Source organism: Apus apus, chromosome 1 (genome assembly GCF_020740795.1).
Source record: "Apus apus isolate bApuApu2 chromosome 1, bApuApu2.pri.cur, whole genome shotgun sequence".
In the NCBI taxonomy this organism is placed as follows: Eukaryota; Metazoa; Chordata; class Aves; order Apodiformes; family Apodidae; genus Apus; species Apus apus.
In genome coordinates, this window is record NC_067282.1 from 135,793,132 (window position 1) to 135,819,563 (window position 26,432).

General features: G+C 36.4%; 1 protein-coding gene across 14 annotated transcripts in view; it reads right to left on the reverse strand.

The window, feature by feature from the left end:
- Positions 1–25,979, reverse strand: part of C2CD5 (C2 calcium dependent domain containing 5) — a 66,004-nt gene extending 40,025 nt beyond the window's left edge. For 3 of the 14 annotated variants that reach the window (XM_051635022.1, XM_051634855.1, XM_051634507.1), the window contains exons 1-9: positions 25,804–25,977; positions 22,015–22,101; positions 20,103–20,274; positions 17,958–18,053; positions 16,907–17,062; positions 14,355–14,553; positions 11,600–11,751; positions 6,128–6,213; positions 556–664 (exon numbers count right to left, since the gene is read on the reverse strand). In XM_051635022.1, the coding sequence (XP_051490982.1) occupies positions 556–664; positions 6,128–6,213; positions 11,600–11,751; positions 14,355–14,553; positions 16,907–17,062; positions 17,958–18,053; positions 20,103–20,274; positions 22,015–22,101; positions 25,804–25,893 (1,147 nt within the window). In that variant the 5' untranslated portion in view covers positions 25,894–25,977. Of the gene's footprint in view, positions 1–555; positions 665–5,194; positions 5,228–6,127; positions 6,214–8,517; positions 8,713–11,599; positions 11,752–12,732; positions 12,858–14,354; positions 14,554–16,906; positions 17,063–17,957; positions 18,054–20,102; positions 20,275–22,014; positions 22,102–25,803 lie in introns of all 14 variants that reach the window. The other 11 variants (XM_051634016.1, XM_051633923.1, XM_051634271.1 and 8 more) reach the window with 6 other exon arrangements.
- Between the last annotated feature and the right edge of the window lie 453 nt (positions 25,980–26,432).

Below are 26,432 nucleotides of genomic sequence, written 5' to 3' on the forward strand. Positions count from 1 at the left end.
TCCCAGGTAAATATTAAATAAAAACCTTAAAAGTACTGTTCAGTTTGTTTTTAAGAACAGAAACAAAACTGTAAAGGTTTTATCAAAGGAGGTTGAAAACATGTACTGAGCAAAATTGTAGTCATTAGTCCTTAACGATTTCAAGGAGCTGAAAATTAGAAAACATTTATAGTTAAGATCAAGTATTTATTCTTATTTTTCTTACAATGGAAAACTGGCATCAAGTTTTAATATTAAAAAGCCGTAAAAATTAAACTCTCAAGAATTCAAGGACAAGCTTTTAGTGCAAAGTTACCAATTCAAAGTACTTCATTATTTCATTAACTTGCAGAAAAGTTTCTCACTAAAAACATACCCCTCTGAATGAGTATTATTTATCAAGCTTAAGTGAGCATCTGAAAAAATACTGCTTTTAATATATATAATTAAAATAGACTTAAATGTGTATTTTATAATAGATTCTAATTCTGCTACGTTATGAAGTCATAAAGATTAGAAGTTATGTGATCATTACGACAGGACTTGGGCAAGGAAATTGTTCTCGTGTTAACATACCAGGATTGTGAATGCGATCCAGGAGCTTCACAGACCGTGCGCTGACAACACCACCGACGTGGATAAGAAAGCCTGGTGGAAAGGTCGTCAAGGTAAAAAATGGAAATTCCTGTTATGATTAAAAACAAACATCAAATGACTGCTTACCAACCATTGCTGATTGCCAATAAACATGCAGTGAATCTATAATTTTCCTGAAATACAAGCAAAGCAGTTACATTAGGCTGCACAAGTCCTTCAGGCTTACTAAGCGCTATGTAATCATCCATCTTCACATACTCATAGTATGATAAAAGCAGAGGTATTATACAATGTAAGACTACTTTTCCCCCACAGAGTTGTATCTCAGCACAATATTAATAAATGACCAAAATTTTACATTTCTCTTAACAAAGCCTCTGTTGGTCCACCTTTAGTATGACAGCTAAACAACATAATTCTAACTTCATTAGCTGATTAAAACAAACAAACAAACAACTTTTTTCTTCATTTTTTACATCTTTTTATTATAAATGACTGCAGTTTGATTCTGAAGCACAGGGTAAAATATCCCTAAAATATATTATCAGATTGCTCTGCTAGTGTCATAAGCTCTAAATGTACAAATAAATAGTCATATTCTGGAATAAATAGTAAGTTTTTGAAATACAACCGTAAGCTCTTAAACTAAGGAAATTCACTTCCAATTCATTTGCATAAATGGGTTTGCACCAATTCATAATTACAATTAAGAATTCATAAGTTTCAGCAACTACTCAAAAATGTAGTTTGTTCAAGAGGCAAAGTTATTTATAACAGTAAATTTTCATGACCATACATGACAAAATGAAAAAATTACATTCAAAGGCAGCCAGCCCAAAACTGGAAGATTGCATTTTCTACAGATATTCTATGGAATTTCCAATATGCACATGATAGGACACTTATGGGGGAAAGGCAATAGATTCGTGTTCAGCAATTCGAAATGTAGAGGTAAAAAAAGCAAACTAAAATAAAAAACATGCAATCCTGGTTGTCATGATGATTAAATGGAAAAAATAAACACCATAATTTTATATGAGAGAAAGTACAGATTCCTTTCTCACATACTTGAAGCACTTGCAACAGTCCAGTTCCACTCAGCTTCTACCTAAACAGTGTACGTGCTGCAGATTAAATAAGGATCGCAGTTCTTCCAGCAATACATGGCATGAAAAATCCTCTTAAAGCCTAATGCGGATTTAAATATTAACACTTCAAATTTTCAGTGCCCTTGTTATTTGAACTCTTAAAAAGTTCTACAAACTTCAAGTTTTCTGGATTTTTGTTGGCTTAGACTTTCAAAATTAAAAGGCAAACTTTGAAATCAGAAATCAAAGTATCAACAACCAGAAGACAAAAAAACTCCAAGAAAACAAACAACAAACAAAGCAACAGCAAAAAACCGTAAAACCTGCAGCTGTGCCTTCAGCAAACCTGTTTTGTCTATTCTGCCTTCAGGAGCACTGATGGATCTCTAGAGAAGGCTACAGAAAAGATTCCTCCACAAGGTTCTAACAAATCACAAAGAACTTTGCAGGTTTTCAGAATAGTCAGAAACCTGAGTATCAAACAATCTGAATCTCTTTTCTGTATGCCTTCCATGTCAAAAAAAGCAAAAAAGGCTGTAGTACATCAACACTTTGTTAGAACCCTCTCTCACTTCGGCTCTGTAATATCAACTGTTCAGCAATTCACAAGTATATTGATAATATTTGTCCACAACATTCACTCTGCATGACTTATAAGTAAACACGTTACATACATGTTTGCTCTGTCCCTTGAATATAGTTAGCCCACACAAATGACGGGAAAAACTAACTTTCCCAGAGCTACAGAAATCAATAGAAAAGTCTACTATATATGCCACCTATTCCATTAAGCCTATACTACATTTCTATTTTATACATACATTCACACATTGTCTTAAAGCAGTATGCTGTGAACAAAGAGACCAATAACCCATGCTCTAATGCATAAGCGAATCTGATGCTTTTTAATCTACATAGAGATTTAAAAATTACTTTAGTTTTTTGTTCATTTTCCTAAGGCTGCATACTGCAATTAATTTTAACATATTCAGATTCCAGTTTGTCCAATTCCTTAAACTATAAACCAGGGAATAAAATTTTGAAGTAACAAAATGGTTTTATCGCAATCAATATAGCAATACTTGCAAGGCTATATGATGATGCATGCTAAAATTAGACTGATATCCTACCAGTTAATTTTAGCAACAGACAAGTCAAGGTAACTGACTCACTGAACCATTCTCATGTGCTCTTATTCCATTAACTGTATCTCATTCATTCTGATGCAGATGGAATTCCATCACTTCGTATGATGGCTTTTTTTTCCTCTTTTTTTAAAAATTCTTAGGCTTATTGAAAAGTTTTGGGGTTTTTTTTATTACTAAATCACTCAAATACAAGTGCCAGCCTCATCACATGTGGTAATCTGTAATACTTCAAAATTATAAAGCTATACTTGATGCATGGAAAACTGGGATTCCATAAGAACCAGATGCAGTGTTTCCGTATTACAAATCTTCTCTGTTACTGCAGTTTGCAAAGTATCTTTATAGCACAGTGTATTCCTGTGTGTGAGAAGAGACAATGATCTTAGTTTGTAAGCTACAACTGAAGATGGTCTATCACTTTACCACTACCAATTCACTACACTGTTTCCCAGTCACTGACTGCATAGAACCCTGGAAGAACTGTCACTGGTTTATTCCTTGCAGCTACACAGAGATTTTGAAGTTGGCATTTGGGCAAAGTTTGATACGGTTACAATAAAATCTTCAAAAATATTTGTTTAATAAAATGTTTAAACTGTGTATATGCATACATGTATTGCTAGTATTCTTTTTTAACTACATTTCATACAAAGACACACAAAATAATGAAAAGCACGTGGAACAAGGCTACACACACCCATCACTTGCTGTTAGTGCCAGCTGAAACAGTTCTCAGATTCCCTTCCAGCTATTCACCCATTCCTATAATTGTATCACTCCCTCAAATAATGCTCATAAGGCTCAGGTGTGTTCAAAGAGCTTTTTGGGCTGAACCAGAGCATGGAACTGGTCCACATTTAAATAGAGCTCATTTTCTGTTTGGATTATTTTTATTCTAAGCACATTCAATGTGCCATCTTACAAGGTGACTGAACAATCTTAAAATTTTTCTTCAACTGAACTGAGGGGATAGGCTGGATAGTAAAAAGAAGTCGCTGGAAGGAAAAGCTGCTTAAGTCAGCAATCAGCCAAAAGATCACACAGAGAACTGCACTCTAACACAACAGTTATCTAGCAGTGCTCTTCAGAGATGAAGATCAACAGATCTCCATTTTGAAAAGGCTGCAGTAAAGATCTCTCAAGCACTTGCAGAATGCAAACATAGAGATATAAAACAGTATTTGCCCAAGTTGAGATTAACAGAGACACAGAATACCATCAAGAGCAGCATTTGGCCATTTCTACAAAAACACAGGCTAATTTTTAATGAGTAAAGTATGCTCAGTTTTTTCCACTGATGGAAATACAGCATATACATTTATAGAAAAAAAAGATCTAAGCAAAGATAGCTTTGTAGTTACACTTGCTATCAATAGGCTTCCTGGAAATTCTTAAATATATATTAACGTACAACAAAACACATATGTGAGTCTCCACAGCTGGTGTATTTTCCCAGAAGAATTCAAGTAATATTACCCTTCTAACAAAAGCTCATCTGGTTTGCAACTAGCATTACCATCTACCCAAATAAACTGAATTAAGACTCAAAAGAACTAACTATATATCTAATACATTTGCAAATACATGTATTGAATTTATTTTTGTTTTCCCAAATAAGTGCTACCCTAACAAACCCAGACGAGTAACTAGAGTGCATTATTTATGTTTGCAACATTAAAACAGACAAAATAACTTTTAAGTGTTATTAATGTGAGTTAAATACATCAACCTCAAAGCAACCATTAGAGGTAAGCATAGCAAAAATACATTCAATATTAAATTTTCAGAAAGGCAGTATGAACCCATTTTTTGTATCAACTAACAGTGTGCATGCTTTGCTACATCATCGATAACAGGCTTAGTACTTTTCCATCTCATTTTACAATATTCTTGTTCCACTTGACAATACACAGGCCTTACCAAAATAATGTGCAAATAACTCAAGCTCTAAAAATAGATTAAGTGCTCTTAATTTCCATCTTAATTGTTTTTAAAAAGCTTCCTAAAGAAATAGTAGATCAGCCATGAAATGTCTGAAATGCTAGCAATAACAGAGAAAAGGCTATTTAAAACATTTTTTAAAAGTAAATTTTTTAAAGAAAAAAGGGATGGATTTGTATTGAAAGATAAATTAAAATTAACTGAAATGTATCAACATGCTAAATATTAACTAAGCAAAATATACCGATGTGATACAAGCTCTTAAAAATAACAGAACAAATGTTTTAAAAGTTCTGCATAAACAAGATTACAAAGAAATCTGCAAAATCTCACTAAAAAGAAAATAAAAATATTTCAAATAATTGTTTAGAAATCCTCAATGCAAAAAAAAAAAATTAAAAAAGGGCTACAAAGACAGTCACACAATGTTTTGGAACATACCCGCCTTCTACAGAACCTACGAGGCGATCCTCCCTTAGCAATGGGTAACACAAAAAATGAGAAGAGAATCATCCACTTACTCAAAATAGTAGCTATTCACTTATATTTCACAGATATAGCTGATTTTGCTTTCAACAAATGCATATGGTTCTGTATAAGTAATTCAGGTGGTCAGAAATGGTAATTAAACTTAGAATTTATTTTTTAATAGGAAAACATTCACATTTCTGCCTTCAAGACAGCTCACTAATAACATTTTGACAAAAGCAGGATATAATCTAACAAAAAAACCCAAATGTTGCAATGACTCATTCCAAAATTTAAATAAGAATTGAAACCATGATTTTATTATTCAGTCTATTCAGCATAATAACTGATGGCTTTTTTAGTCCTATAGAGGTTCTTCAAAAAGCTGTAAATCTATAAAGCCTTTTTATTGCTTGGGAAGTTGATTAAGTTATAACTTTTTTAAAGACTATGTACACATCATTTCATGTTGCAGAACAAAGGCTAAATTATGTAGTAACTCTGTTTCTCAAAACTACAAGTTCTCACAATTGTAAATGGAATTTTCACCTTGTTTAAAGCTATTCCAATGTTTCTGAATTTGGCTTCAGTAAAGTATTAAACTTACACATGCATCAGTAACTTACAGAGACTAAACAGTAATTTTTGTGAAAACTGTTTCTTGTAATGCCAACTGTAATCACTTCAGTACCATGCACATTACAGTTATTTGCTCCAGTTTTCTTAATGCTTTAGTAATATGTTCAAATTTAAATAATGTGTATAAAAGGGTTATTAAATGTTCAACGTTTGCAGTAAGTTTTCAGACCTAAGAAACACACATTTTTAAACAGAAGTAACAGAAAACATTTAACTTACTATATCTTCCCTTCAGCAGATCACAAACACAATTATAAAATGCCTTACCCTTTGTTCCAGAGCTGATTGAGTTTGTTGTCGTAAAAGAGTTTTGAATGGCCCCCCTTCTTTTCCAGCACTCCCACTGCCCATTCCTAAGGAGTATCAGTACAAAGAACATTCAGAAAAACATATAATTTGTAATTAAAGTTTGATTTAAAAATATATAAAAGTTATTAAAAACAGTCAAATTACCCCCATAATTTGAAATTCCAGATAAAATGCTGAGTATCATACTTTAATTTGGGTGGCAAGGTTGTTTTGGGGTTTGATTTTCACATGACTAGCAGTGATTTCTTAGCATTTGCACAAAACCCCCAATCTAAGGTATTTTTCTGCTGTCAACCTGAACTAAAAGAAAACTTTAAAATACAAAGACTTAAAGATCTGGGCTTGCAATTGTTTCCTATGACACACAACTTCTTTTCTTGTCACTATTGGAAGTTTTGCCTACAATTTTGAGTCACCATTATTTTCCACACTGCTAAACAATGCCTCTCTGCCAGATTACTCTATAGTCAAAGATCTCTCTCCACTATTGTTATCAGTTAAAAAAAAAAAAAAATAAAAAAAAAAATCACAAAAATCTAGCCGAGTTTCAGAGTAATTAAATCACCTTTCCCAACCACTGGGAGGAGACTGCACAAATAATTACAGCAGTAGCTACATAATGATTGGGCCCAAAAATAGAATTGCAAAAGCAATGCCCATCCTTTGATTTGAAATATGAATCAAAATATATGTATTACCATTTATTTTTATTTCCTTTAATATCTATGCAATGAAATACTCGATTAATTCAAATAAGCTAAGGACTACTGCTCAGCATTTGAAACTGCCACACTTACTTGATTACTGTATTTGCACACACATAACATGCAATTATCTGTAAATGAAAATAAGAAATAAAATCTAATTTTGCCTAATAGGGATAGTTCTCTCTTTCCTTCTTTCATGTACTTCACTCTCATCCCCACCTCCCAATTCAGGAGGTCATCAGAAGAGATGGCAAGTTTATAAGATACACAAATATCTTTGATATTGAATTATATGTTATCAAGGAACTGTACTCTTAACTGAGTGTGTTGAGATACAGGTTACATGTATGGCAGCAAGTTATGTGCTTTAAGGTTAGAAATGACAAAAGTAAAAAATAAACACATACCAAGATTGTGTTTTTCCTAAAGTAAACACAATGCTGGTGAATCAGATTTTCTTGTTAATATTTCAATTCTAAAAATACACTATCACTGGTACTTCTTGTATCTAAAACCATCAGTGCTACTTGACAAAGCAAAAGTAAACACCTACGTTATATAGGAAAGCACAGAATAAAGAACAAAAACAAGAGTCAGGAGCAGGATGAAATACAAACACCATGTGCAAAACAGTTATAAACGAAGCCAAGATTTTATTTTACAAAATTTATGACTAATTTAACATAACAATTCCTTGCCAGTTTCCTTTTCCTTCTGACGAAGCATCTAATAAACATGAATGAGGTTGTACACATACATCAAAGCACATGTATTTCTTTCAACTAAAGACTAGGATACTTGGAAATAATAGCAGACTTAATAATGTATGTTAACTAATTCCTAACATTTTCAAAAGCTACTAGGCTATAATTAGTATATGCTTATACATATGTATAAAATACTATGATTTTTAACAAGTATTTTTAGCTGTTCTTGGATAAGGAAACAATAGTATCTGTATAGTCCCATTAAACAAAATTAAATTGCTTTTACTGTTTGGTATTGATCATTGTCAGGGACTATACAATATTAAATACAGACAAACACAGCATAAATACTGGACATGAAACAAACTGAAAAAATAAAAGCTAAGCAAAATAGTTCCTACAGAAAAAAAGCAGTAATATCAACTATTGAATTTAAATCCATGAAAATAATGCATGTCAGTGAAATGGAAAAGGAGGCAGCACAAATAAAAAGTTTGCGTGGGCTTTGTTTGAAAGATTAATTTAAGTAGAGTTGCTAGCCATCTGATAGCCATTATTTCAATGAATTATAAATGAAAAAGCAAGTGCTTGTTCCATGCAAAACACAGGAACAACAAAGTGAAGGGAATGAGTGGGATTAAAAAAAGTGAGTTATTTTAGTCTAATAACCAAAGGAAATTTTGTGAAGGGAAAGGAGAAAGTTCTGTGGCATAAACTACATGTTTCAAATCCTTTAAGAAGTTCTGAAGCTGTTTCAAGCTTCTGGGGCAGAGGTAGGAGATGGTATGAATAGTCATGTAGCCAGCAGTTTTCAGAGGCTAACTGAACAAAAACAAAGGGTTATAGAAGGCTGTGTGTTAAAATGCCCCTGTAGCAAATAACAACAACGTTTACTTAAAAGCTTCTTTAAAAGGCCATAATAGATTGATCCTACCAGAAGCAGCCAGAAGTAGCTCTTCAGTGAAAGAAACACTTTTCCTCAGAACAACTGGGCTGACATGGCTAGAGTGTAGAGGGTTATGGCTAGACCCCGAGAGGAGGAGACAGGACTTTTTAAGATGTGGGGAATCACAAGAGAGTGTAGGGGAGCTGGGAAACAGGAAAATCCTAGGTCCCTGTGGGGAAGGTGCTGTGGAGGAAAGTAATAGAGACAGAGAGATGTAGATTCAGAAGATGACTAAAGAAACAGATGGAAGAAATCAAAATGAAGCTTTTTTTTTTCTTCTCTCAAAGTGAACCAGCACTTACTGCTAAATTATTTCTCAACATACAAAGACATGGAATGACAATACAGCTCCACAATGTGAATGAGAAGTATGTTCTCAAAAATCATGACCTGAGTAACTTTATTTTAAAAGCCATGGTAATCTAACATTTATTTCAAATTTTAAACAAAATTTGATAACAAATGCTATGGAGTAATGGCTACATAACAGTCTTCTCACACCCTTAATCTGATTACTTTCATTATTTAGGTATAAAAAGTTATTTTCCAAAGAAGACATGGATTTGTTTTGTGATTTTCAGAGTTGTACATCTTGAAGAATTCTAAGTTCCCACAAAGAAGAGGAGTTCCCAATTTCTCAATTTCCTCCAAACATATATTATGTCACATCAAAATGTATTACCTGATTAAAATGTGTCATGCCTTTTGTCAGCCTGATATTCTGTTACTTTGCAGTGGCATAAAATAAATCACAATTCACAGAAGAAAGTTAACGTCAAATCCAAACAAGCTTTCTCAGCATAGAATAATTTCCCCGTATATTTATATCAGATATAGACCAAAATGGGTAACACAATCATAAGGGTATTTTATAAAAATACATTAAGGTAATATTCTCCTGATTTAGAGCTACTGAAATGCTTAAATGGAGCTACTGAAATGCTGAAATGGAGCTACTAGATGCTTAAGCAGATGCAAGTTTCAATCTCCTCTATTTAGTTATTCATATCGTGAAATTGTGGTATCTGCACTCTTTTTCCAGGTGAGTCTCCATGTCACACATGAGAACACACTAGCTACCTCACTGAGAAATAATGTACTGCAGAAACATCAGAAAATACTTAATTTTTCCTATCAGCCAATCTGAGCAACGGTATCTCAAATTTGATCATGTTTAATGTGTCACATGAGATGCCTGACTTGATTTTTTTTTTTGAACACTGACATAACCAAGTTTCACACTGAAATATTCCAACTCAGTAACAGTCTAAGGAAATGAAAGCAGAGGTCTAAACATACAGAGTGAATAGTAAAACAAAACAAAACAAAACAAATTTAGTATGTTATGGAAGTATCTTCTGCACGTCATCAAAATTTTGGTAAAAGGTAACAAAACTCAAGAAATACTACTCTTTTAAGCTATTAAGATTCAAAATCTAGTATGTAATACTGAGATAGATTTTAATGCAACCAGCAAATCCTCTTCAGACAAGTTCCATTAGCAGAGTTAAAAGCTGCTAAAAAGACAGTGCTAGTAAGCAAAAGCATGCCCAACGTTAGCTTTAATACTAAAAAAGATAGCTAAAAAAATATCTTTAGAGACTTAAAAAAAATCCCTAAAAATAACAGGTACCAATTAGACAATCCATTTTGGTTCTACATCAACTGACTAAAGAAGAGTTCCACCTACGTCACATGGCCAGGAATGATACAAGGTTGGTGCTTTAGAAACCTGACAAATTCAAAGTGAGTTCCCACCTTCGTAAATTCATAACATCTACATCCATAAAGATGATCATATGTTACATTTTAATCCTTTACCATGGAAAAAAAGATCAAAAGAAACATTTTTTCAAATATTCAATAAACCAAACACAGGAATTTGTGGTTTTGCATAATAAGCATCCAGCTACATTTGTCGGTCCTTTAAACAAGTGACCACCATAGGTTATTTACAAAACATTCATCATTTATACAAAAGGACACCCATACAGAAAGAGTGTGCTCTACTTTGTTTTTTAAAAAAATAGGGAGAGATTAGGTAGTACTAAGAAAACCAGCTTCCTATCTGGGAACATATTTTAACACATGTATAGGGAATAAACTGGGCAAAATATTTACCTACAACTGCATTTGAATGCAACATTTAACTAATCTGATTTGAAAATTTCTTGAAAGCGTTTTTATCAAGTAAAGCTGAATCAACTACTTTAATATGCTTTAGAATTGTCTAGATTAGATGGAGACAAGAACATTCAGAGTTTCAAATACCACAATTTAAAACACCATTTAAAAGGCAAACAAACTTCTATAAACAATTCTGCAAAGTATTTTGACCAACAGTAGCAAAACTCAGGGCACTGGTCACACAATGGAGAATAAACAGACAATAATTCTTTTTGAGTTGTGCTGACATTACTACTGACATGATTCTAACCACAGACTAAAAAATAAGGAGGGAAACAGATTGAAGAAATTATGATAGACCAATGGAGAAAGAAAAATTCATTTAGTAGATGGCTGGAGTACAATTTAAATTACTTTCAAAATGTTGAGTGTAAAAAGCCATTTCCATATACCAAGAGGAAGAAAAAGGCAGAAGCTGCTTTATTTCTAGTATCACATTTGCAAAAAAGAGTTAAAAAAATCACAGAGAAATGTATACAATTTACTGAAAGCAGAACACATTAGGCTTGAAGACTACATTCTCTTCGTAACTGTCCTTGACATAATGCGGTGAGAAACGCACTCCTATAATTTGTAATATGAAATGGAGGAAATAGGAAAAAGGCAATTACTTAGGACTCCCTTAATGCTCTGATATGTTTTATTTTGACTTGAATACAGTTGTGTTACAAATGTCATTTTAATGTTATACAGAATAGTGGAAATACAGGCAGGATTTAAATTTTTACCCTACAGAAATCCTTTCAAGCTTGAGGTGTGCTATCTGAAGTCTCCAATTTCCACATCATTTTGATAACTTAAATGTCAAAAAGCAAAAAGGGGTTGAATGAAAATATAGAAAGAGAAACACAACTTAAACAAAAAGTGGGTGGAAGCGCCTTACCAGTTTTGGGTGTCAAACTCAAATCTGTGTCAGAAGAAGAGGACTGTCGACTGTAGGACTTGGAAGGTGAAAAGGAATAGGTTTGGTTTTTCAGAGGGGTGGAGGGTCCTGATGAATGAGTATTGGGATTGGGATCTTCATTGAAGGGAATCCTGCCAGAAGAAGGTGGAAACATATTCAGTAATCCTGTGCCAAAGGACCTGGCTGACAGCAGCATGATCCAAACACCAGGATGGGATTGGGGCAGGGCCAGCAGCTATTCCTTAGGTGCGAGACTGGGGATGAGGCCAGAGGCAAAGAAATGCTGTTTTACCCATTCAGCATTCTACAGATAGATGCTGACAATCTACAATGAAACAATAAAGCCAAATGAAAGGCATGAGATGTGACCAAAAAATTATATATATGAAAAAAAAACAAACTGAAAACAGTTTATGGCTTGAAAATCTGGTCAAATACACAATGCTTTGAGTTAGCTTAATAAAGAAAAATGATTTCAAATTATATTTGTGTTTATACATATTCATACATTTATGTATATACACACATATGCATTTTAAGGAGAAATAAAAATGTTTCCTTATCCTATAGCATCAGCAGCATGCCACAGCTAAAAACAGAGCAAAGAGGAAAATCTTTACGGGACCAGCTATATTGACAAACAGTTCACTTATGCACAAATTGACTTACCTGCTCTCTAAAACCATCTCTTCCACAAATGGCACATACCCTTCCTATAACCATTTTCAAACCTACATACCATATCTGAATTATGCTTGAAAGCAATTATGAACTCCAATCAAAACGTTATTTCCTCCAATGACTGTAAAACAGTGAATGTTCCTGGGATACATCAACTTATTTTTACTTTATTTCTTAGGAAGTAAGCATGTTAAAAAGAAATGAAGAGTGTGGCCTTGTGGAAGAGAATCAGATGCATTTTGAAGAAACTATTGCCTTTGTTTCAGCAGCTCCACACAGAGTAGTTCTTCACTGATAACAGGTGTCTCCATGAGAAAATGAGGGAGAAAAGATGGGTGGTACCTGCCTACACTGCCTGCCTGCCTGCCTTTTGTGACCACTGTGCCTGTGGCCTGCCTCTCCCCAGCTCTTGAATCTGAGCAGTCTCGTACCAGTGTAGATGAGAGTGGGAACAGACACAGAGAAGTTCTGAGTAAGTCGTGAGCCAGTAGCAGTGTGAATTGGGCTGTTGTGAGTCGAGCGGCATCCATGGCTTGGCGGATGAACCAGCGGAGACCTGAGAGAATTTGCAGCCAAGGTGGAAGAAAAGAAAACAATACATACAAACAGGTTGCAAGGTTATGTTATAAAATATTTCAGGGAAGTTTAGCTAGAGGAGATCTCTTACTTTAAGCAGACTCTAAGCATTTAAATTCCTAACATGCAGGAGTCCACATGAAATAAAAAGAGACAGGAACAGCTTAAGCACTAGCTTGTGAATGCGTAACTGATTCTTTGGCAGCATGGCACCAAGGTAGTAAAGCCAAGAGTAAGAAGTATTAGTTGATTATGCTGGTTTTGAAAAACATTACCATTTTCTGTAATGAGGGACAATGATTCTGACAATATCCACCACCAAGCTGAGTGAAAACTGTTTGGGGAGGTGGAATTTCCACATTTTGCTCTAAAGTGAAAGTTATTGATTTACTTGCAAATGTCTTTTAAATTGGTAGTTACCAGGTCCACCTTTATTTTTTTACTTAAGAATTGCTACTGTAATTTTATGGGGCACTTTATCCAGAAGCTCTTTTGATGGGAAATTTTTAAAATTAAGACAAAGAAACTACAATTTGAAACAGGAAACCAGTCATTTTGAGAAGTCAGAGCGTACTGATGCCTGCACAACAGAAATTACTACTGTAATGACATAACAGTTCAAGTTAATGAAAATGGCTAGTTCAGTTAATAACTCTGGAAACACAACATATGCAGAACACTTTTTTGGTGCTGTTTTCTCCTTCTAGAAATTGAATAGCTTTATCAAACAGAAAATAACCAATTTAGCCAAGCAACAAAGTAGAAACAATTTGAAGAAGACTGCAAGTATTTTTCTGTTAATTTGTAGGACATTAAAAAATTGCATTCAGACTGTGTTTGGTGTTGCAATACATGTAATGAAGATCAAGCAACTCTACCTCCCTTCATAAAAGACTTTCTCTGCAAGACCACTGTTTAACTCTACCTGTTTTGTAACAGCCCTACTTGTTTTGCAACAGTAATAATTAAAGCACACCAAAAAAAGATACTACTTCAGGGTCATTCTCTAAATCACTGACAGAACTGTTTGACTTCAAAACTTATCTTTTCTTATATGCCCAGCAAAAATGCTGAAACCTGATTGCATTGAACACAGGAAATCTTGAAAAGAAGGTGTATCATAACAAGCCCTTACAAAACTGTTTATTGTACAAACAAGAAGTCAAGGCAGAACTAGCTATTAGTTAGGAAACTGCTGGATCACAACCCAAGGATATGCAATACCCTTGCTGTATGCATTCAAGAAAGTCATACTCAGTAAGGATTACCACTCCAATTCCTAGAGAAGTAACGTAATCTCCAACCTAAAACATTTCAAAATCACAGAACATAAACTCAGTTGTAGACAAATAGAACTGCCAAAGGAAAATCTAGGGGGAAAAAAAAAAAAAAATCACACCAGTTATGTAAAACTGAATGAGTATGAAAAGAAGAGAGATGAAACTTTTTTCCCTACAAACTATTAATTCATACTTACTCCTTCATTTCTTTGGATGGGGAGTTACATGCAGGTAAAAATGCTGTTGTGTTACTCAATTTATCCAACGTGCAGGCTGTTCCTATGGCTCGAACTACAAGTCCAGACTCTCCCTCCAAATCAAAACACTGCAAATAACCAACAACTGCATTTCCTCTCATTTCAAGCACTTTCAAGCCAATCTTCCTTTGCAATTCACCTACAAAACAAAAGGTAAAGAGTTCATAATTAGAGTGATCTTTCCCTATTGTCTTTCATGGTCTTTTGCTTCTTCTTTTAGAATTGCCAACCAAGTCAGTAGAACAGGTAATAGATCCAACCTTACATAATTATGACAAGCAGCTGGCCACAATCTCTGCCTCCTATTACATAACATGACATTCTTGATTTGGAAGGTTTTTTTCTTTTTTTTCTCCAAGTCTATTCCCATTGCCAAAACAATGTTATTTCACAAATGGTTTTCTCTGTTTTTTATTTTCATTCATTTTTCCCTTCTTCGCTTACGTAAAAAGAGATGGTGAAAATGTGTGCTGAAACACACAAGTTTCTAGCTACTCCATACAGTTCAGAGCAAGGCAACATCTTTGGAATCCATGTGGATAGCAATCTATAATTTTTTCTTGATGAACTCATTTAAGTATTTCAACCTAATTAATACTTTCTCATATTTTAAAATTAATAGTGTTTAATATGGCAGCCTCATCTAAAAAAGTAACACAAAGTAAGCAAAACAGGAACTACATATGCCACCCTCTCACTGCAAACAAAATATTGCCTCTTCTCCTGTATTAGCTGTACACAAAGACTGAAAGACTGTAACTGTAAGAAAGTTCATTGATCTATGTAGCTAGATAGCCTTGGTAATACTAAGGTAGAAAATATCATCTCTCTTCTGATTAAAATGTAAGATTACCAAAATCCTCTGTCAACAAACTGAAAAAGCCGCAGTGTCACAGAGGACAGCCTACCAGTCCCAATGTCAACGATGTTAAGAACTCAAGTGGAATGAAAAGGTCACTACTGCTTTTCTAGAAGCTTGGGTTTTAAAACTACTAGAACAGGTTTCTGTTGTAAAATTCTTAGCAGAGGCTGAAATTATGCCTGTAATAGTCTTGCAAAATCTCTAAGGTTAAGGGTGAGTATGAAAGTTTCTAGCTGAGTGAAAACTGCTATGGCTTCCATTCAAGCCAAGGTCGAGATGGAATTATTTTTCACATACACAGCACATAATATGACAGAGATCTATCAAACAACCTGGGTCATTCTCAGAAGTTACAGATTTCTTCCAGATTCCTTAGGTCTGGACACCAGTAACAATGATTGCAGTGCGGAGCATTGTATTACATGACACGAAAAATTATTGCTATGAGGTCTGTTGGGTTTTTCCCTCTAACTACTGCCATGAATAAAAATATTTTAAAAATCTAGTAGAATACTTCCCCATGTGCTACTTTATCCACTTTCACTATTTATGCAAGGCAAGAAATATGCAAGTATTAATCCTGAAAACTGACATTCCAGGGGAACAGTATTAAAAACCTAATAAAAAAGTGAATTCATGTCAGTTACAACGATTTTGATTGTTCATATTTTTCCTCAAAATGTGGTGCCTCTCCTACTGAAGATATTGAGTAATATCTCCACAATCTCTCTTACGTTGCCCCAATTACTAAAGATACACGTTTGAAAACGCAACTCTTTTTTCTTATTATTATCATCTTCCTTAAATCACAGCTGTATCTACAAGAAACCTGACATAAAGATCCCATAAGAGAACTGAAACCACCACCTATCATTCTACTGGCTGTTTTTCATAATTTCTTTGCACTACTAACACCTTCAGTATCTTCCACCTCTATTTATTGTCTCTTGTCTTAGTGTGCAAGTATTTTACAGCAGGTGTATTTTGGTTTGTTTTATTTGCATTGAAACAGGATTGATTCACAACTGCTGTTTGTAAACATCAATAATACAAAAAATAAATAAATCCATGAAGATACTTGATACTGTGGAGACATCAACTGACTCTAATCACTTGTCTCTACAGAAATTGCAGGTATATCCTGCAGAATCAATGCAGGGCAATACAGATTGAGAAACAATGAACCAATATTAACTTCAAAAACATGGGATGAGTAAGAGAGGTATTAATATACACTGTATTTGAGATAGTGTATATTTGTACACATGCTTCAAAGTGGTTCAGAGAGGGTGGAGTAGTTTTGTTATTTTAATTGTTTGAGTCAAAATTCTACTAATACTCTTCATATGGATTAAGAACATCTTCAAGGAAGTTCCACAGGTTTATTTGACTTTGCTAAAAACAAGCAACAAATTAGACAGTAGCATGGCCTCCCCAAGAAGAAAAAACAAAAGTAGTCAGCCATGCTTCAGTTAGAATAAAAGAACCTCAGAAACAAAAGACAGTGCACACTGAAAAAAAAAACATAATTAATAGCAAAAATTGTATCAGATCTTGTCTTAAGCAAGTCATTCAAATGGCAAATATTTTTAAAAGCAGCAATAACTATTACAGCCTACATGTTTAGTACCTGACATGAGTGAAATAAGTCTTTGTCTAGCCTCATTCGATGCTCTCGGTGTACGAATTCGGTCTATCCACTGGTATTCTGGGTCCTCGTTAACTACAAGTTCTTCCACAAATCCATGAATTATTACTGCTCTGTAACACTTAGGAATAGATGTAGCTGTTTAAAAACAAAATAAAAATAAGGTATACATCTATGAGCCAATAATTCATAGAATCACAGAATGGTTAAGGCTGAAAGAGACCTTAAAGATTAACAGGTTCCAACCTCCCTGCTATGTGCAGGGACACCCCACACCAGGCTACACAAAGCCTCATCCAACCCAGACTTTAACACAACCAGGGAGGGGGCTTCCACAACCTCCCTGGCAACCTATTCCAGTGCCTTACTACCTTCATGGTGAAGAATTTCTTCCTGAAGTCTAACTCAAATCTAGCCTCTTTCAGTTTTAAACCAGTACCCCTTGTTCAAATCACTACCCTCTCTGGTGAAAAGCCCCTCCCCAGCTTTTCTGTAGGTCCCTTCAGGTACTGGAAGGCTGCTATAAGGTCTCCCCAAAGCCTTCTCTTCTCCAGGCTGCACAGCTCCAGCTCCTTCAGCCTGTCTTGATAGCAGGGATTCCAGAAAGTAATCCACACCATTTTCTGTTAAAATGTGGACATACACCAGCAGTTTTGTTCTGGGAGACCCTGGAACACTGGTAACTGTCCAGTGAAACAGTTACAACACTTACCATTATGAAACCGTTTCATTTTATACCTCTTTAACAGGATATGCACCCAAAATAATATGTGCATACACATATGCACTGAAATGCAACTTAAGGAAGATAAGGGGGAGGGGGAAATCAGTTGTTTACAATTGTTCAAAACATGAACAGTAAAAATTTACTAAAGAAAAAAGAAAAGCAAACTAAACCATTTTCTGCATTTGCTACTGGCTTCAATGTAATCTCCACTGGGCTTATGCAAGAGCTGGTTAAAGAAGGGAAACTGACAGAATAGGTAAAGAAAGAAAAGTGTTCTCTTCAATAAAACTTTTTCCCTCTACTTACTGCAAAAAAACTTGACTCCACAGGATGACTGCCTAAACCTGTTTAAATCATTGAAGAGGTCTACTTTCACCACCACATTGATCTCCCCACGTATACCTATCAATTAAAAAAAATGAAAAATTAGAAGCTGAATCAGAAACAAACACAAAACTAGCCCATTAATTATTCTCTATTGTTAGTAATTAATTTACTTTCTATTACAAATGAGTTAGTATTTTTGCAAAGAATATACTATAACCCTGATAGAACTGCTTGATTCAACTGGCAGTTCACATGTCATTTCCAGCCTGGTCAGAGGAGCAGGAAGACATTTCCTTGCCTCTCGGATCTGCTGCAGAGATGCCATCTCAGAGGAGGTTCCTAGCCATCAGCCTCCTGCTACTGCAGTGGCCTCTGCTGCAGTGAGCAAGTGCTCTCTCTGCTCCTTTGCCCTGTACCATGAATGCAGGAAACATAAAATCGGTATCTAAGTACTGTGACTGTCCCCAAGATATTCTTAGCACAAAAAGATGGCAGTAGTAACTTTGAGTATAGATGCCTTGAAACTAGAGTCTGGTCCAAATAATATGTCTCTGACCAACACTAAAAAGCTCTTAGATTTTCTCCCTGAAATGGTTTCAAAATTGCAGTAAAGCTCCTCTCTAAAGTTCAATCCAATGAGAAAATTCATGGCTCTTTCTAGAACCACAAAGTGGCATAGTAAATGCTTGTAAAATATTTTAACTGAGAGAAGAAATATATTAAAAATATGGTATTACAGACTTTTTAGGAAAAGCTTAACTTTTGACCACAACTAAACTTTACTAATAACAGAATCTTTTGTCAAAATACACCCATCCTTTTTGATTTTTCTACTTTCCTATTCTGAACTTTTTCTTTTCCCCACCCAGTCATAAAATCTTGCCACATATTACAGGTTCTGACATATTGAGGGCTACACTTTGAGATGATGCTGATCTCTACTGTCTTCAGAAGCCTTTATCACGTAAGTATATGACACTTAAACAAAAGCATTAGATTCATAGATTGACTCTGACATTCTTGCAATGAAGTCACCTAGATCTACCTTCCAAAAAGCCAACAGAAAGAAGCCTTCTGTTATTACACCGATGAGCCTCAGGTTCACATATTTTACCTAAATATAAAAAAGCTGTGGAATCTAGGAAAATATAGAGAAATCTAATTCACTCTGACATATAAGCTGTACACATCCTAAGACAAGCATTCAACTACTGTGTCTTTCTTCAAACGAAAATGCAAGATAAGAAAATGTAACTAGAATAAAAGGCTAAGTAAGAAAACCACATGCAGTATTTCTAAAAAAAAAAGAAAAGCCTATTAAATATAATGATTTATATATGTAAAAAATACTTTGCATCAGCTATGATGATCATCTAGTAAATACCAGTTTCCCAGCAGTGATTCGTAATTAGCTTTTAACATAGTTAGGTCATTTAATTCACACTGGATAATGAGCAAGAGTGATAATGACAACCACATAGATGTTCTGCAATGAGGTATTCCAGCAGCAAGCTAATTGCAGTAAACGACCTAAACTTCCTGGGACTAAAGCCATCTTTTATTAAAATCACAGGCAAAAATATCATTAACTTCATCTTTTCATCCCTTCAAGATATTCTAATGAAATCTGTCTAGAACTAAGAGTACCTTCTGCAGAGAAAAGGAATTTCATCCTTTAGATTATGTTGAAGACGCGTCACATCCTGTCCCTCCATCTCAAGTGAAGTTTATTCAGCATCCCATGAAGGCCCAACCCACGTGACTTCAGCAAAAATATGTTCCTTTAGTAAACACACTCTAACTGAAAAAACTGTTTGGGTCTCTTTTTTTAATCTTAATTTTGCAGTAACTATTTGAAATACCATGTGAAGATTTTTTTCCATTTGTGGAAAATGGAAGTTCTACAAGTTCTCTAGAAGGCATTCTGCCAAGCACTAGTCTGAATTACCATGCCAGAAATTTTCTCATGCCAGAAATAAGGAAAAACTGACAGAAAAGTAGATTTCCAGCTCCTAAGGCTAAAATGACTACAAATTTTTAAAAGACATCTTACAGAAAATAATATTGTAAGAAGCAGATTACACCTCAAAAGCATTGTTTTACTTTTAAATTAGCAAATCTTACCATGAATGGTATCATAAATTGGAAACCAGCCTGAAATAACTGTAGCTGCTTCACTGTAGAGCAAAGGATCAATATCTATGTACACTTTGCCAATGGCATCATTAGCACTGTAGGTATCATGATCAAGAACTGTGATCTGGAGAGGTTCATCTTGTAGCTCTTCATCATCTACCTAGAAACAAGTAATAACATTAAATCATTATTTTTTAAAAATGCAGGGAAACACTGCTGCAAAACAAATGCAAAAAACAGGCGAGTTTGTTATCTACAGTGACCTGACATAGATCAATCTGTAATTTCGATTTCCTGTATCTAAACAACACATTCACTTATTTTGATTTTACCCTTCAGAGACTGGTGAGATCCTGGAACCAGAGTTATCAGTGAGAGAAAAACAGAAAAGCAAGACTACAGTTATTACACATTTTAAAATTCACACAATTTGTTTTAAGTTACATTCTCTAGATAGTCTACCCACCTCCACAATACATACTTTTTATTTTTAAAAAAAACAAAATTTAAAATCAAGCATCTCAGAGATTATACTCTGAAGTTATGATCGCTGGTGCTCTCAACCTTCTGAACAGGTCAGTGGCTTAAAAGACATTTTATACAATCCACTATAAAAATTCAGTAATTTCAGACATGCACTTTCCTAAGTAAATGCAACAATCCATCTGCAGATACCTGAGGTATTTTATAGAACAAATAAAGACAGGCTTTCTACAACTTTTTGTGTTGAAGGCCACAAACCAAGAATGAGGTTTGCTAAATGCAATGTTATGACTCATGTAAGTGTTTGCAGAATTATAACATGTAGTCTTGCAAAAAGATCAAACTCCACACACACGCACACACTTACGATGTCTTAAGCAGTTAGTGTTTTTCCACTCTGAGATGTGGAATTCTTTTTTTAATTTTTTCATTGTTGCTGTCTGGTTCTTTTCTTTCCCAAATCCATTTTTCCATGCAAAAAGAATTTTGAGACTTCTGTTATTGTCAAAAAAACCTCTTTCTGTATAAAGAGTTAACCCTCCACACAGATCAGCTCTTTCCCCTCCCCAAAAAATGACCCCAGGAACTGAAAGATAAAAAACAAAAATGGATTGAACTGCTATACCACAGAAATACTTTCTTAATCAACTTGGATTGCTGATTAAGAGATGCTCTAAATCAAGAATTCCATGTTGATTAATAACCTGCCTAACCTTACCATTTTACATTTGTTTTAAAATGTATCTAACATTACCAGCTATTACATCACTTAGTACCTGTACAAATATTTACATGCCATATTATCTTGGAAAACTACAAGTGAACCACTCCTACATAGTCAAATGTTTTAATTATTAATTTTTTTTCTAAATACCATTACATAATAATTTTTAAAAGTAATTTAAAAACGCAGTAACAAAATAAAAAGAACGTGTGAACACTTGTTCAGGGCACAATGTCAAAGGACAACAACGAATTAGATCCTAGGAAGCAATAAGCAATTACAGGAAAATGCCAAGTGCCCTCACATTATTACAAAAGGTAACAGGAAAAGAAAGGGTCCAATAACCATGGTCCAAGCTCTTTATTTTATATATAGTATTTTACTATGATTCATAATGCTATTTCCCCCTTATTTTCACTGTTTTATCTTTTTTAGTATTACCCAGAGTAACATTGAGTTGGATCCAATCTGGCAAGGTTTTGTCTTTACAAACAGTCCTAAAAAGCCAAGGAGACACCTTTGGCAAACAAGGTCTAACTGTAGATAGGTTTGCTGAAAAGACTGTGTGTGTATTTAAACAGAAACACACTTCACTCCTCAAAACTCATTTTCTGCCAGAAATGAAATTATTTCATCAAAGGCATCTAAACCAGTGTCTATATAGATATAGGCAAACTCTTACAAGATACTTACTTCAAATTTGAACCACTCAGAATTCCACTGAGGATTAAGTGATTTGGGATACACATCTGTCTTAAATGTTGTATTTCCAAATTTTACCTAAAAATACAAGCATAAATAATAATATTTATTAATAAATAAAACACAAAGTTACACATGTAAATAATTTTAAATACATATTTCAATAATATCAACCAATCCTTTTCAGTGAGAGTGGCTTTCTTAATTTATTCACATATATCATTAAGTAACTTTCCATGTATCAAAACCACTTCCAATGAATCTCTCCCACTATTAAAATTGTCTTTTCCTTCTCCATCACTTGAAAGGTAAAAATTTCATTTATATTGGCTATTCAAAGTCACCTGATATACTCTCTTTGCCTTTTGTTTAGAAATGTCCTATTACTGTTCTCCCTAGGGTTTCTAAATCAGCTTTATTGACAATTTATAAAAGAAATACAAGAATAAAATTGTAACATTGGTAAGTTTATTTCTCAAATTTAAGAAATCTCCCCAGGTACACACTAGAAAATTACTGAAACCATCTCCATTAACTGACAATCTAGATATTCTAGACACCTAACAGTAAATTCAGGGCAGCAAGCGGGAAGTTCCTTATCAGTTTCTATCCCTTTCTTAAAATACAGAAAATTCCAGAAAGCATATAAGCAAAAAGGTTAGAGGCACTACATGGCTATATACAAACCTCTCTCTACATATACACCTGCAACTGTCAGTTACTTAAGACTGAATATTCTCCACACTTATATTGATTAATGCATCCTCAGCCACATAATAGCCTATTTCAGTAATATCCATTTGGTCTCCATAGGAGTCCAATAGGAGTACTTAGGAGTCTCTTTCAGGACAACTCCATCTGGGTTTCGAGGGGTCTTCTGTTTTGGGTTTTTTTGTTTTTCCAAAGAGAGTGAAAGTGAATTTCTGTGATGCTCCCTACATCAAGAAACCATGCTGCACAATGCAAGAGCCTTTATTTCACTGCAGTGTGCATTCCAACTCATTTACAAACACTTATAATTCTCCAAATGTTACCTCTCAAAATAATTTGTACTTCAACTCATATCAAGTATCTGATGGTACTTACAAATATCCAAAGTTGTTTTGTTGTGTTTTTTTTTTTAATTAATTCCAGTTTCTTAAGAAAATAATGTGTCCTGAGATAAAAGAAATGTTGCAGTCAAAGACAGCTGTGGATTTTGAATGTAATTTTCTTAGTCAAAGTCTAAATGGATTTTGGAGACTAAATTGAGGCTTAGCTTTTGAAAATGTGTATAGCAAGTCTTTCAGTATTTTTGCTCAAGAAAGCATTAAATAAACACTTCAGATGTGTCAGTAATATGGGTAATATATTGCATTGGTGCATAACCCAACTCTAAAGAAATGCTGCACTTGTTTAAGAACACCCACTTAACTTTAGCACAGAACTCAATAAGTTCACTCCGAACTCTGTATAAATAATCGTAATTACCTCTGTCAACAGAACTCTGTACAGCATTTGTGACCAAAGAAATAAACAAAAAAATGGTGGGGTCCTCTATTTGATTCAATGAACAGTAACGCTTTCCGAAAAGAAGTCACCTCAAAGTAAACTTTAAAGTTAAAAGCCTGAGTGGCATGAAAACACAGGGCTAAGCAACCTGATTGTAAAAAATGTTTTAGCTATCAAAAGGTGGATGTAGCCTACGTGCATAGGGAAAACTAACGGCACTGCCACTCAGAATGTGTATTCAGCACAACAAAGCAGCACAACAAAGTCATGACTAGTTTTAACTGAGCTACTTTGTAGACCAGAAGGTGCCAAGACCCACCAGCCCAGAGCTCCACCCAACCTATTTTTATATGTTATCTAGGGAGTAAATTAGTTCCCTCAGAGCCCCAGGCAGCTGTAACTGAACTTCTCCAGTAGTCAAACTAGTTCATTAAAGCTAGTAGAGGTAATCAAGCCCTACTCTGCTGTCCACTGTACAAATTTAGAAGCACAATCACAGAAGAAATGGTGCTAATTTCCTCCAGATCACACGTGCTTGCAAAGTCCAAGTTATGCGTAACCTGAGCCAAGTAAGAGTGCCAAACTATTGACTCATTTTCTTTCCTAATTCTATAATTATATTAAAAAGGAAATTAAAAACTAGCAATCAACTAGCACCTTAACATTAATCCAGCTTTCATTTGTAAGTGAAAATGTTCTGTAAGGATTTTCAGCAACCTTACACAGAAAAAGATTGCTTCAAGCTCAATTTATTGAGACAAGTCTCACCTGCTGCCTTGCCTACTCCACATGTGGGAAGGGTACTTCTGACAGGTTTTTTAACTATCAGCCCTAAAAGCAAGGCCCCAGCTATGTATCTCTTTAGCCTTATTTTTGCCAAGGCATTCATGAAACTGCACATCAACCCAGGTAAGCAAACTGACCTTGCATTGAAAAAAAAAATGTATTTTCCTTTTTTGCTAGCTAGCACTGAACCAGATGGATTTCCAAATCTATTTCACTTCACAGCTGACAGTGGAGGTTGGCACAGATGGAGCAGGGTTGGGAAGAAGTGACCAAAAAGAGAGGAGAGCTGTTTCTCCTCAAGGCAGCATAAAAACAGGCCAAATGAAACTCACCAGAGCTTTACTTCCTATTTCTGTCTTCCCTGTCTCCTAGTAGCATTCATCAGAATTGCTGTAAGATGCCTATTAATCATTTTTAAAATTACATAAGAAATGTGTATAAATTAAGTGATGCGCGTTTAGTGTCTAATGCCAACCAAATTTTTAAGCACCAAACCAAATCAGGACTTATATTCTCAAAACCCATTTTTGTATGTTATCAGACTTTTCAATTTATACAGTTCTAGAAAGACATTTTGTCTTCCTACCTTAATTCCAGTATTGCACCACCACCAACTAGTATTTATGGTACAAGCATACATTTACATAACATTCCATTTTAAAGACCTCTTTGCTTTTTCTGAGAGTATGACTTGCGAGTCTATGGCATGTTACTGAAATGTTCTAAGTTACTCATCTAGGAAATAATGAATCATAAAACAGAAGGATTACACCAACTTATTTATAATCCCTTCCCGAGAAATGCCCTGATATTCTTGCCTGTTAACTATATGATTATAAAGAAGGTTGAGATTAAATACTTTTGGTGTTACAAGGTGATTTAAGCAGCACAGAGAATTCAACATTTGTCCAATAAAAATACCCTTTGAAACTGTTTTTGCAGCCCAAATACTTTAAGCAGGAGTATTGGTCTTAAAGCCTGTACAACCACTCACCACTTCACGTACCCAGAGATCCAAAGAACATAAACACGCTTTCACCACTTTTCCATCCTTCTCATCCCGAAATGGATCCCATTGAACTGCCCTATCAACGGGAGCCGTTCACCCACCACCCCCAGCCGACCTCCGAGGCCGAGCAGGTTATTCCCAACACGCCGCTCTCCGACTCCCCCCGGCTGTCAGCTCAAAATCACGCCCAAGGGCCCGCCCGACACGGCTTTCGGAACACCCCGGCGGACACGGGCTGGCTGGCGGGGCACGCCGGCCGCCCCGGAGCCCCGGCCCCGGGAGGGAGCTGCCGCGGGGAGCCGGGCCCGCAGCCTCCGTGCCCGCGGCGGCACCTGTCACCGCAGCGCTGCCCAGGGCGCCGCGGAGGGGCCCGGCCGGGCGAGGCGGCTCGGCTCGGCTCGGCGGCAGCACCTGCCGGGCCCTTCCGCCAAGCCCTCGGAGCCGCCCGCCCAGCCCCCCGCACCCCGGCCCCGCGCCCCTCCCCGCCCTCCAACCTCCACAAAGGCGTCGGTCAGGTCGCTGGCGCGGTCCATCACCGGCAAATGGCGCCCTGCCACGATTTTGACCTTCAGCTTCCCCGGCATCTTCCTCCGCCTCCCCGCGGCTGCCCGGGAGAGAACAACAGCGCGTGTCCCATGGAACCGCACGGCGAGGGCGGGGGGGGGGCTGGGGCGGAGGGGAGTTGGCGGGGAGCGGGCGCGCATGCGCGGCGGCGGGCAACGGTCCGCAGCGGGGTGGGGTGGGGCGGGGCGGGGGCGGCCGGCTGGGCGCGCGCGCGGCCTCCCGGGTCAGCACCGCAAGCGTCCGGCGGGGCGGGGCGGGCGCGGGAGCGGGGAGCCCGGAGCGGGGAGCCCGGCGCCCTCCGCCCGCCCCTCCCAGCCCCCGCCGCCGGCCCCGCCTCCCCCCCCTCCCTCGCCAAGATGGCGCCGCAGGCGCGGGGAGCCCGCGGGCAGCCGAGCGCCGACTCCTCGATGTCCCCGCGCTAGTGCGGCAGCCGCGCTTCCCGGGGAAGGCGGGGGGGGGCTGGAGCGCCGAGTTATCGATGCCCGAGCCTGTGGCGCCGGGGCGGGCCGGGGCGGGGCGGCTCCAGCGCCCGTGTTGCGGGGATGTGGCCGCGCCTCTC